Source organism: Mastacembelus armatus, chromosome 4, assembly GCF_900324485.2.
Source record: "Mastacembelus armatus chromosome 4, fMasArm1.2, whole genome shotgun sequence".
Classification (NCBI taxonomy): domain Eukaryota; kingdom Metazoa; phylum Chordata; class Actinopteri; order Synbranchiformes; family Mastacembelidae; genus Mastacembelus; species Mastacembelus armatus.
In genome coordinates, this window is record NC_046636.1 from 25,431,296 (window position 1) to 25,445,256 (window position 13,961).

Genomic DNA, 13,961 nt, shown 5'->3' on the forward strand with positions numbered 1-13,961 from the left:
TTTAATGTTTATGTCTTCTAGGCATTTTGAGGCTTAACATGGAACTTCTTTTGAAGGCAACAAGGTTAGAGCCTGTCCCATAAATCGGTGTGCTGATATAATTGGCCAATATGAACCATTTTGTCGATAAATCAGTGTCAGCATTTATAACTGCAGATAAATGACAATTCAAAAGAGACAGAGAAGGAAGATAAGTCCTTAAATACTTTATTGCCATACAAGTACTGTTTGAATATCAACAAAACAAGTTTAATTTCAAGCTGCATTATGTCTTGATGAGGACTCATAAAAAAAAACTACACAAAACAAATGTTTGGGGAAGTCTTTGTTTAGGTTATGTATTTCTGGGATTTAAAAAAATAACGGCATACCGGATTTTATTAGTCTTAAAAACCCTATATCACTCGGACTCTAAACAGGATATCACATCCACACCCAGAAGACTTAAATTAGCGTTTTATTTTTGTCAGTCTGCTGCCTGCATTTTTGTTTTTTCTTTTGTGTCAGCACTGTTTTTTTTTTTAATCTAACTCCACGAGGACTGAAGCTGAATTGAGTTTATTAACCTGTTCCAAATGTTACTGATTATAAACCTAAGAGTAGTTCAACGACTAAATCAACTAAAACAACTAAACTAAATCAACTAAAACCGGATTTTATCAGCTAAATATCCCTTTTGAACAAGAGCTGGAGAAAGTGGTTTTATTAATCAGGAAGTACAGGTGGTGATCCCGAGATGCATGCAGATTCTTTAATAAGCTGTTGCATTGAGATGGTAATTACTTTATTACTCCATTCATCCATCTTTCACACTATCATTTGGTTTTTTATTCAGTGACACTATACAATAGATTTTGACAGAGTTCTGGTCTTCAAAGTTTACTTTTTATGTATTTCATTTTAACGTATTTTAGTTTCATTTGGGCTGGGAGAAATAGGTTTCCAATTATTTTTCATCCCAGTTTTCACTGATGAAACTACGACAGTTTCACAGTTTCCAATACAGACTATGTGGACCTCTCCCAGCTCCATACCATCCACACAGCTAACAATGTTTATTATCTTCCTCGCTGTCAGTGACCAAAACAAGGTGCTCTATGGGGGCCTGAGAGCCCACAACAGATGGATGCCCATAATGTTAATGAAATACTGTCGTAATATTGTGACACATGCCATCTGCTGTGACAAAAAAAAGGTGCCTACATGCTGTGTTAGTGAAAATGTGTTTGTGCAAGAGAGGCTCAACTAATGTGTTTGCGTGCTTTTGTTTGTGTTGCAGAGAAATAGTGTAGACAGTGTGAACGTAACAGAGAAAGACGTGTTCAAGCAAAAGAAAGAGTGAAAAGGTGTGTGTGTGTGTGTGTGATAAGCCTCTATGTATGATGCTCGACTGTCAGAGAAACAAATATTCACTGCAATGAATCATATGCAAGGATACAACAGCCTGCACACACTCACCCTCATATGCAAAATCTGCATATGATGCACGCACACACACACACACACATACACACACACGCGCACGCACGCACACACACACACACACGCACACACACACACGCACAGCACCTAAATGTAGGACAATCTCTAATTTGATTCTGCCCTGCTCCTTTGAGACGTAATTAAAGCATTAAAAAGCTTTGTGCGCTGGTGAGGCAATTGAGACAGTCTTCAGCGAATAAATGGGATTCATCATTTCAGGAAATTGCTGCCCCACCTCCATCCCCCACCCACCAACCCAAAGACCACTCACCGTCACCCCCCCCAAGACACACATACACGCACACACACACACACCCTTCCTGGCCTCATCATCTAGTCCAATCCATGTGAAATCTACTGTGAACCATAATGTCTATTTTAAATAAGAATCAGGTTAAGGCTGTTTCTGCTCCATAGATCAGTCGACAAAGGCGGTGGAGAGGGATGGAGATTACAGCTCGCCTGCACGCACGCACGCACGCACACACACACACACACACACACACACACACACTACACTACAATGATTAGACACACCTACAATACATGAATACAGCACATATATCCAGTTGAGTGTTTAGACACACAAGCCGAATGCATACACAAATATAATACACACAGGCATAATAACAGCAGGATACATTGGAAAACATCCTCCTCAGTATAAATCCTGCCTGAGGGCAGCAGCAGTGTTGGGATTGTATTTCCTGGAGCACTGCCTGACTGTTTACATCTCAGTTGGAGTGCGTTTGCATGTGGTATATGTGTGTGTGTTGGAGCAGGGATGGAGCCTTGGCATTGTAATCACTCACTAATGACTGGATGTTATCTCACTCCCACTTTTAAATGAATGCAGAAGATCTACACTAACGAACAGTTGGCCTATTTCTCAATGCCAGCCTGTCTGTTTGCTCCATAGCAACAGTCCCAAGGATGCCGTGTGAGCCATCCGCCTCCTCTGTCCATCACTGATTGCCCAGTTTGAGTGCAGTGGATGGACGCAGACACATTATTATTCAACGATAACGCATTTCCTAAATGACTGGAATGAAGGGAGAAGTATTTCTGCTGAAAGCAAAATAATCATTAGCCTTTTTCAGCTGGGTTGGGTGCTGAGACTGTAGGAGGAAATTAAAGCCTGGGTGAGAGCGAAGTATGTATGTATGTGGTTTAGAAAAATGCCTTTGTGAAAAGTGCTGAGAGCAGGTACAGAAAGTGGTGTTTCAATGTGAGGCCTTAGAGAAAGTGAACACAACTCGGCAACAGAAGGTGTCAACTTTCCTTCCCATTTTCTTGGTCCACTTCCTCTAAAATATAAGCATCTACATGCAGAATTCAGCCTACTGGAAGGGATTATAATTATGTCTGCTATGTGTATTAGAGCATTTTGCTAATACACCAGCACCAAACAAGATCACATCCTCCATCTAAGAATAGCTCTAACCAAACAATTCCATCTAAATATCCTGGATTAGTGTTTGGACTAAAGCGTATGTGCCCAGTGATCTGAGAGAGGGACAGGGCTAACTGGCCTGCATCCAAGCTCACCCCAGCCAACTCCGTCTGGGCCAGGAAAGACTTGCTAGGTTAGCTGTACAGTGTGTGTGTTCAGTGTGTGTGTGTGAGGAAAGACTGAGGAATAGGATTGTGTCTTCAGCCGCTCTGGACAGGGGCTTTACAGCACAGGGAGAGCCTAATCCTGTTTGGGCCAGGAATTTGATTTTGATTATTATCTCTCATGACCCAAGCCACGGCTTACCCCCATTTCTGCAGCGTTATCCCACACACACAAACACACACACACACACACATGTAGACACCCCCCCCTCCCTTGCAGCCCAACAGATCTGACCTCGTTAAGACGCTTTAAAGGGGATTATTCCACTTTTATCACTTCAAGTGAAGTGCCCTTGCAAACATAGGCTTGGCATGGCTCAACCTCCCTCCCCACTTTGCAGAACTACCTTGACCCCCAATGCAAGGCCAGCCAAGCTCGCAGTACAAACACACACAAACATGAAGCTTTAAGGCACACTGCCCTGCAAACACACATGCTCCAAAATGTACTATACTTACGATGCTATACTACACACGCACTCTCAGGCATGTACACAAACAGCAGGCACAAGGTGGGGGCAGCCATACTATTAAACAACACATACACAGGAAAAGATTGCAGAGATTGCAAAGCCAAGGGAAATGGGCAATTTGTCAAGAGTGGAGAAAGTGGTGAGGCCAACAGGGCTCTGAGGTTGGAGACCATGGCTGAGATTAAAGCCAGCCTCACAGAAGGGGGGGGGGGGTTAAAGATTACACCCAGTACAGTTGTGCAGATGATTGATGCCTGCTTGTAAAAACCAAGGTTATTACTTACAACAGCCAACGAAGGCAGGAAGACAGAGAAGGAGGGAAGGAACATTAGTCCCAAAGTTCGCAACAAATAAGTGGACAATGAAAGTAGAAAGCTGGAGAGCATGTGGCAGACACCGGGGGACTTCTGTTTCATCTGCTCAGCTGAGGACTTGGCACTTAAGAGCTTCTGGGTGCACGTATTAAAAGTTGAAAAAGTTTGTGCTATTTTTTCCCATGACTCCAATCACAGCCATTTAATTTTGAGCATCTGCTAATGACTCCCAGTGTAACCTTTATATCATGCTACAGTATAATGAAATTTTAGCATGTTCAAAATAATAATAGTGCGCTCGCTGTGTTCATGGATCAGTATGATTTTCTAATTACTCCTCTCCTACATCAAGAAAGAGGTGAAAGCAGGCAACCATTTCATTTCTAGGCTCTCTGGCTTTTTTATCCTGCCTTTGACTGTTTGACAAGTGTGGACTTTTGTAAATAAGAAAGAACAAACAACTGACAGGACGTCCTATTCTATTCGAATATATAACAGTGTGTTTAATAAGGAAGGGGCTGCCTGCTCTAACAATAGGGCTGTGCCACATATTGATATTTTACGCTGCATCGCAATAAGATTAAGGTCGATCTCGATGATAAGTGTTGGCCATTTTTTATTCGATCTGTACAGGTCTTGCAGCCAATCACGCAGCAGAAATATAAGACTGAGCAGTGAGGCGTGTTAACGTGTTTACGGTTACCACCCACTCGCAATATAACTTTGCTCTAACAACTAATTCTGTCCACGTTTGGACAGAAAGCACAAACAGCCAACGGTAATGAAGACAGTGCTGCGCTCAACCAACCAAACAGTTAGGTTGACGCACACAGCCCAGAGCGTGGAGGAGCAGCTCACATGCTAATGTTTGAGCTGCCGTCGCTGTGTAAGTCAGTATGTCAGGACTGGGGTCTGATTAAAGAGAAGGTGAACAGAACAGAAAATGTTGACGACAACTCAAGTGTCAGCATTAACGACGGAAACGCCGGAACAGCCACAGTCCAGGGCTCAAGAGACGAGAGCGTTGTTGAGACAAGGCTCCAAGGACTTTAGTAATATGGAGATATTTGGGTATTAGTGTCCAACAAGAAGCACAGTGGCATACACTGCAAAACATAGACATACATTTGGCAAGAATATACAAGTGTTCCACTAAACACTGGTAATACCACTAAACTTTTCAACCTCCTAAAGCAGTGCCATCCTCTACAGCACATAAAAAACAAGAGTGACACAAAACACAAAAACAGACCTAGTACCTGTTCTTGTGTAAAACGTGAAAGCTTTAATATTTTAGTTGTAGATTTAAGATAAGAAATAAAAATTTATGAATTTGGAGTTTGAATTTACTGTGCTCTGTAACACTTAAGGCTTTTGACTGTTCAAAATACATATTTTAGTTTATGATTTAGAACTATTTTATTTCTTTAAAATATTGGATAATGTACTGTGTTTGCCATGTTCAATTTTTAGAAGAAAATATATATCTTTACATGTAGGAACCATGAAATAGGGCTTTAGTTTATATCGTGATATATATATCGATATCAACTGAAAAAAATGATCATGATCAAGGTTTTTTCCCCAATATCGCCCCAGCTTGGGCTGTGCAATTAATTGAATTTTGATTTCAGGTCTCAACGACCACAAAACCTATGTAGTCGAGAAAAAAAACAATTATTCCGTTTTTCAAGTTATTTTGGCCTGGTTCTTAATGACTCGAACGTGCAAGTTCTCCTGAGCTCTCTGTCGGCGAAACAAGTTGCATATGTGGTATCTGGTGGCGTTTAAAAATTAGTGCTAGTTAAGATGGCGGAAAGAGAGCAGCCACAGAAGTCGTTGGTCAACAGAGGTAAAAGCAATTCCATCGTTTGGGAACAGTTTGGATTCGAAGACGCAGACGCAGACCAAAAGTATATTATGTACAAAATTTCCTACACGGTGGTGTTGATAAATGCTACATATTTACAAAGTCAATGAGTAAAATAATCGTGATTTCAATAATGACCAAAATAATCGTGATTATGATTTTTTCCATAATCGAGCAGCCCAGCTGTACCTGACAACATGTATTCTGAAAATAACGTGAGTGAACATCTGTCCTCCAAACCTCCCCCACTCCTGGACAAACAGAGCCAGGGAGGTTTCCGTGGGTTTGCTGTGAATCCTTGCGGGGTCCAAAAGGGATCGTGGTGGGGATGAGGTAACATTCTTTGTGTGCTTTTAGGCACACAAACGGAGCAACTAATTCTCTTGTCTGGACTGGTGCAGAGCCCTGCGTTTTGGCAGGTCTTAGGGCCCTGACCGGGCTGGGCCAATCAAGCAGCCCCCTGTTGAGCTGCTTTGTTCCAGCCCATCACACCGTTCTGCTCTGAGGAAGGGCTGCCCCGCCCACCGCCGCCACCCTCCCTCCTTCCTGCCTCCCACGCACTCCTCATAAGGAGCCACTGCTGAATACTGATGCAGACACTCCACTCCACACCCCCCACGTTCACTCCCACACACAAAAAAAAAAAACACACACACACACACACCACCCGATGAGCTCGACTGTGTGTGTCAGTGTGCATGTATGCACACACAAGCACAAACTCATTACCATTTTTTTTTCTCTTCACACACAATATCCTTCAGTCATGCACACAAGCACACAAATCTGCAAATACACTGAAAGGAAATAATGTATACAGACAACAAAAGAACATCCCACACAAACAAAGCTGTCAGTTGCTTATGAATTTGTAAAATGACAGCCTATACTAACTTCCACCTCCACATCGACATGCAGGCCTCGTCCATACATGCCGCAGAAATGTGCACACACGCACATTCACATCAGTTGCGCCTGCAGACTTGAGCAAAACCAAAAACATGGGACAAATAAGTTGACATCTGTTTTTATTTATATTAATGTTCTTCCTGGTGAATTGGCTGAGGAGCTTTATGGACGGAAAGTCGGCCCATGCAGATAACAAGAAGTTACAGCCACTATTCAGCTTGCAGATCTTATTTTCATCCGTGTTTAGAGGGAAACTCTCTGCTGTCAAAATTAAATATTTTTAGCATAGTCCTTTCACTTTCGGTGAATCTGACACCTTGTTTATTTTTCGTGGTATGTTTTATCTGATGGCAGTGATATCTGTACAGCATTCCAGCCGCATTGCCTGGACAGTATGGATATGCCACTGCTTGCTCATGTTTTCTTATAATCCATCAGTGAAATGTACTTTGCCCATTTCTAAACAGTTCATGTAGGTTCCTCTTCAGTTACTTCTGTCCAACACAATAAATAACCACATTGTGAAGGTTCTGTAACTGATTGACCCAGCAGGACTGCAACATTCATAGAGGGGTGACGTGTTTTCTGTCATTCTGACTCAGTATTCCCGTCGAGCCTGATGCTGCTTTGGTGTGTGCTGTGAACTCTTAAGTGACGATGCATAAAATGTGTCTGTTTCTGTTTTTGCTTTATCTGTATTCACACTAATAAGAATGCACTAAAATCTGTAAAATGTGGTGCACCAAACAAAGACATTTTTGTAAAAAGCTTCCCCAAGACAATCATTGTGAAAATATATTTGAAAAATCTGAAATACAGCTGTCATATATGATCCAAATGTGAGAACCCTGACTTGCTGAGACATTAAACTCATGGTATCAGCTTTATAAACAGCTAATCAGAAAACCACTCGGCAGAAATACCTCAAAGCTGCTGGATCGTCTGGCCTAAGCATGACCGCCTAAATGGACTAATACCACAGACCCCTGTGACACTGCTTATTTTTTTTCCCCAACCAGGGGAAGACATTTAATATGGGAATTTCATTTAACGTTATCAATTTTAAATAGTATTTTGGCTATGTATCTGGCCTGACTAACCTCAAAAACTGCACGAGAGAGAGAGACAAAAGAGGGATGCATGAATGACTAGAAAAAAAAAACCCCTATCCCTTTAAGATCACTGAGTGTATTGGGCTCTTAGGTACACAACCACATATACACACACTCACAATGTAATATAAGCAGAACTGTGAAGAGACTGGAAATTGGAAGAAGCATTGAAATATCACAGAAGTGTTCCTAAGCTTGGCATATTAGTCAAAGCAAAATCCGACAAGTCCAATGGAAACAGGAATCGTAACAAAGTTGCAGCAGATGAATGAAACCCTGAGTGAAGCTTCTGCTCCACTGAAAAATTGCAAAAAAAGAAACTATCACATCTGTTTGACCTAAAAAAAAATGGAGGAAAAAAAAAAAAAAAAATCACAATTCTTCTGGTTGAAACCACAATCATTTAACATGATTACTCACCGACTATGGAAACAGTTTTATTGAACTTAAAAAACAGAAACACCTTCAGGACACCACAAATCTTGAACATATGTTTATTATGTTCATTAGGTTTGGATGGAAACTTGACTAGTGATGACCTCTGACACCTACCTCCTATACAGAATGACAGTGGATATGCTGTGAGCACCCTCTTGCTTAGGTACGCATCCACCATGAACCTCAAAGTTCCTCAAAATTCAGCTGTGACTAGGGACTGGCGTTACACCTCTCTCCCCTGTTTCCTGTCACCTCTGTGCTGGCCTCTAATAAAGGCATAAAATTAATAGACAAAGCACGTACACTAGGGTGCACAAGGTCTTCAGTATAAAGGGGGTTTAAGTCAGTTTGTTTTAATGTGCGTTTGTGTGGATCTTCTTCGTGTGTGTGTGTGTGTGTGTGTGTTCAACAAGAGAAGGGCTGCACCAGTCTACACCCCTCCTTTTCAACCAGCTCCAAAGCATTTTGACAATCATCCACTGTGGCCCTTCACAAAAATCAACATCACCTGTGACCCATGGCCTCGACTGGACCACTCAGAAGCAGGGCCTCCTGTGGTGGGGGGGGGGCTGGGCTCTGTTTGTCATGTTAATCAGCTGGCCTAACCTTAACAACCCAGACATCTGCTGGCCTGCGTGTGTCAAGCCCCACATTCAATTTGTTCCCCAGATACAAAAAGGAGATAAGACCCTTGAGACTGGTAAGAATATGGGTGTGTGTGTGTGTGTGTGTGTGTGTGTGTTGGTGTTGTATGGGTGAAAGGGAGAAATCCTTTTATTTTGAAGCATGTACCAGAGCAATAATTACCAGCAGAGCAGGGAACGTCTGTGTGTTCTACTCTGTACTTGTGCTTTTTGTCGTGCATCTATGTGTATGTGCTAATGTCCACTACCCCCCACCAACAAACACACACACACACAGCCAGGCTTGTTGCTCACACAGACATGAACACGTGTGTGTGTGTGTGTGTGTGTGTGTGTGTGCTGTAGAGCGATGAAACAGGGGTGGGGGGAGTTTGTTTAATGGGCGAGACAGGGGACCATGGGGATTAAGCTCTCCCCAGCTGGAGGCTTTAGAGGAAAGGCTGGGGGCTGTTCTGTTAATTCAAGTGGGCTTAATAATGCCTGTGCACCCTCTGCCCCTGACCCTCCCTCCACTACATCAGATCTGGGAGGAAACGCGTGATAAAGGGAGACAAGCAGGAGGAGGGGGGAGCGTGTGAGTACAACCTGTGGCCATCTCTACAGTCGAGCATGGGCTCAGGGGACTTGAGAGATTTCGCCTCTCCATATTACTTCCACTACTCTCTGGCTTTGGCACCAGGCCTTTCTGTTGCTCCACTTTCACGCCACAGCCAGCTTTGTTGAAGCTGCATTAGGATTAATCAACACCCAAACAATATGGCAAATGCTATCAACTGGGTCAGGCACTGTGCCACTATCAAATGAGGCTTTTTCCTCTTAAACCAATGAACTGTGCCCATAACCTGTGACTGTGGATTAAAATGTGCCTGACAGGGAAAAAAAAGACATGAACTCTTGTTAAACCTCGGTTTTCTTTGTATCTAAATGGAACAACTATGGGAAATAAGCAAAAAAAAAAACAGTTTGTAATAAAATGCACTTCCATTAGGCATGACTATGACTTTTAAACACACAATATGCACCCGTATAACAAAACAAGATGTTAAACTGGATATGGCATAAATCTATACCGTGTCTCTCCTTGGAAAGAAAGCAGCAAACATCCAAACAGATAAAAAAAAAAATGGCCCGGCCCAGCATGAGCCAGGAAAATCTTCCTCCTGTGTCTAAATATGAAACAGCTAAAAGCTGACTATCCTCTGCCATTATGCCCTTTCACATACACTTTACATTAACAAAATAAATTGTCTAAGGAGTCCCAGTAAAGGCAACAGCTTTTATGATTCATACAGGAAACACTTTCACATTATTTTAATGCAATGTGACCACACATTAAAACCACTGCCAATACAACTTCCTCTGCTGCTGTACATTAGACGCACCGTACATGCCAGTATCTTACGTTACTAATGCCACTGCAGAGTGGAAACAGAGGCAAAGGAAAACAGATTCAGCAGTGACTGTGGCAGCTTGAGAGATCGGTCATTTGTCATGATGAGACACTCTGGTACTCTCTGATCCTCCAGCTCCTCGTCTTTGTCACTCATATCTATATGGGAGTCACACACCCGCACCCCCCCCAATCCTCAGGCCCCTGTGACAGCAGCAGCAGAGGCAAAGCAGGATTTGAAGAAGGTAGATGTGTGTATGTACTTACGGTTAAAGCCATGGTGGAATCTGTCTGTTTGTTGGCAGGGGGGGTTGTAAATGGCTGACTGTAGTGGGATAAAACTGGACTAGCTGCAGCCAAATTCCCAAACCCCATTTTTAATCCTGTGTGTTGGGTCTTAATTCTCCAATCAAGCAGCATAAGGGCACTTAATTGGATTAGAAAAATAACCTATCAGACGGGCTGGCAGGCAGGAGTGGAGTGGCCCAGCTGCTCTCACCTTGGATGAGGTGACCAAGTTCTCAACCCATCAGGAGGCGCCTGCTTCACCACTTCACCCAGAGGAAAGAAGTATGCAGGGCTCTAGCATGACATCTAGTCCCAGGAGTTCCCCCAAATTAAGGCGTATTAACCGAACATAATTAAACATGTGCCTCCTTACTTTGAACAAACTGAGAAACAGTCTGTGACTTCAGTACTAAGACTTTACTGAAGTTGCAGCAATACTTTAAGCTGAGCAAAGGCTTACTCTTAACATTGTGAAGACCCATAGGAAGCAAAAAAAACCCCCAAAAAACGCTGTGGGTGTGTCAGTGTGTGCAAGCTAGCGAACAGCTTGCTCATTAGTAAATAAGCAGCCTACGATTCTACCAATTATTTATACGATATGCTAAACAAACCAGCGCTGTATGTTTGCATCTGTAATTTTCAAGAGAAGGATCTGACAGTTTGTAATGATGATCTTATCCTCCACACGTTCCCTGGGGAACTCCTCCTCACTGGTCAGTCTTGCGGTGCCTGCTACCCCACAGGGGAGGCGATTCACTCACATCCAACAGAAAATAAATAAAGGACAAGCTTCACTTCGCATCTCGCTTCATTCAGTGGGTCAGAAATAAATCACTCCAACGTCACACTCAAAATACAGCAACTACTATGACATAAACCAAAAATCTTTATGCAGTTAGTGCAGACAAAAACCTTCTTGTCTTGTCTCAGTTAAAAGAACAGCACAGACTTTTGTGAAATGCTCACCACTGAGCTGTTGAGCAGAAATACAAAAAGAACAAAATGCGGAGTCCCTGAAGTTGTTTTTGTGAATCCAGACTCAACCAATGATCATACTGTTGCCTAACCTCTATATCAATTTGACAATACATTTTTATAATCAGCTGTGGTGTGTAAGGAACCATATTAAGTTGCAATCATCCATCCATCCATCCATCATCTGTACCCCCTTAGTCCTAACCAGGGTCCCAGGGATCTGCTGGAGCCTATCCCAGCTCTCTTTGGGTGAAAGGCAGGGGTCCACCCTGGACAGGTCCCCAGTCCATCACAGGGCCACATAGAGACAAACAACCTCACACACTCACACTCACTCCTATGGGCAATTTAGAGTCACCAATCAACCTGACATACATGTTTTTGGACTGTGGGAGGAAACCAGAGTGCCTGGAGAAAACCCACAGAAGCTCAGGGAGAACATGAGTCTTTTTCTACTAAAAATAGAGGATTTCACTCACCTGACAAGCCAGGTTGAGACCAAAGGTTCCCAAATCCTCACCTCCAGCTCCCTGGTCTGAGAACACACACCCGCTGGCTCTCATCAACAGCAGCACCATGGTGCAGCAAAATCACACTGCCACACACACTGACTGCCAAAGGGCAAACCATTAACGTCACAAAAGACATCCAGCCTCTAGTTTCAGCAAACGACTCTTCTCCTTTCAGCAGCGGTGGCGACAGGACGTTGCCAGGGCAAAGCAGAGGACACAGTCCCTGGCAAACATAACAACCTTCTTACTGTTGTGTTTACCTGTGTCACGCTCGCCTACACAAATGCCCCTTTGTTTGTCATACGTGGCCTTGCACTGGCAAAGAGAAATGTCACCCAAGACCAAAAAAGGATCGCCATAAGATCACCAAATTTGGTGTCTTATGGTGCCATGCATGATGGAGTTGGCTTCTTTTAAGCCTTGGGTACCAACCAAAAACCAAAACATGATTTCATCTGAGAGAACCACTGCTCCGAAGCAGCACTGACACAACTGAATGGACCTGTCCTCTGACAGGTAACGCTATTCTGCAAATGCTAAACCTAAATGCCTGACCAATGGGCTCGGAGCCCTCATCACTGATGAATGCGTGCCCTGGACTGAGTATCTGTTACCATGGAAACTTGAGATTTAGGGGGAACAGAGATGATGTGCGCTTTTTGCAGTCACAAAAACACCCACCTGTACAGAACAGTGTACATTGCATTTTGAACTTGTGTTTCATTTCCCTCTGTGAGAAATGTTCCACCAGCACCACAGTCAATAAACCTCTGTTTTTGTTTTTTTTTTGGCATTGTGGAGAATAAACTGATCAAATCAATCAGCCAGTTATCAGATCTGTTTTGGAGGACGACTCCAATCCCATCGTCTGCAAAAAGTTGAACAGTGTCAAGCCCAAACACAACAAATCCTCAAACACACATCTTCTGCAGAACTTACAGTTACAAACCAACATTCATTGCTGATTTCACGTTAATTGTTCTGTGCTGTCACAAAACAAGTTGCATGCATCATTTCCTTGCCTGGATAAACCACCTGGAGCGCACTGCAGAGCAAGAGCCTCATTTCTGCACAAATGTCAAACCACAAACCACTTACTGAGTGTCTTGATTGTGGAAACATCATGTCAGGTCCTTGTTTGTTGCTCTCCTTCCCAAACACGCTGGTCCTTTGTCCAAAGCTAGCCCAGCCTTAAAACAGGAGCTGTCCAGCGTTAGCACGACGAGCGGCTAACAGCGGCTAACGACCCCCCCCCCTAAAAAAAAAAAAGAAGCACTAAGCGGAAAATGAGTGCCGTGTGCGCGGTAACAGAGTCTGTGTCTGGTCTGGGTGAGGCAAAGACCATCCAGCTGTACCTGTCCCGGCCCCGTATTCACAGTGAGCAGGAAGCCGCCGTCAGTGCTAAGCTAGCTAAATCTTCAAAAGCTGTCAGTCAAAATGATTCATCGCTGCTGCGACTTTTCCGCACAAGCGGCAGCGAAAGCGGCCGAACGCGTGTGAATTAAAAACGCTGGTGTTTCGGGGATAATGGCTGATGGTTCTATCCAGCCAGCTGCGACCACACGGACGGAAAAGTGAGAGGGTGAAAAAAGAAAAACAAACGGTGTAATTCTCAGAAATAACAAAATGTCTGCGGGTTCGTTAACTTGAATCCCGTTTTCGTCCAGCGGCAACAAATAAGTCGCTCGAGTGGAGGGAAAAAAACAGAGAAAATGAAACCAGCGAATCTGTGTTGGCGCGAATCAACTTCAAACTGGAAAAGCTCCCAGGTTCTCAGTGTTTATCCGTTTGGACCGACGAGTCCTGGAAAGGCAGAGTGAATTTGTCAGTGGCGGTGAAGCTACAAAGTCAGTCCGGGTCCTGGAGCTGGGAGGCAGGCGCGACGCCGCGGAGCTGAACGCCCCACACAGAACTAGGGCGGATAGAAGAGCCCTGAG

At 43.5% G+C, this 13,961-nt stretch overlaps 1 protein-coding gene across 2 annotated transcripts in view; it reads right to left on the reverse strand.

Moving 5' to 3' along the window:
- Positions 1–13,908, reverse strand: part of tle5 (TLE family member 5, transcriptional modulator) — a 39,004-nt gene extending 25,096 nt beyond the window's left edge. For both annotated transcript variants that reach the window (XM_026305110.1, XM_026305109.1), the window contains exon 1: positions 13,123–13,908. In XM_026305110.1, coding sequence (XP_026160895.1) covers positions 13,123–13,149 — 27 coding nt within the window. In that variant the 5' untranslated portion in view covers positions 13,150–13,908. The remainder of the gene's footprint in view (positions 1–13,122) is intronic.
- Positions 13,909–13,961: the final 53 nt, after the last annotated feature.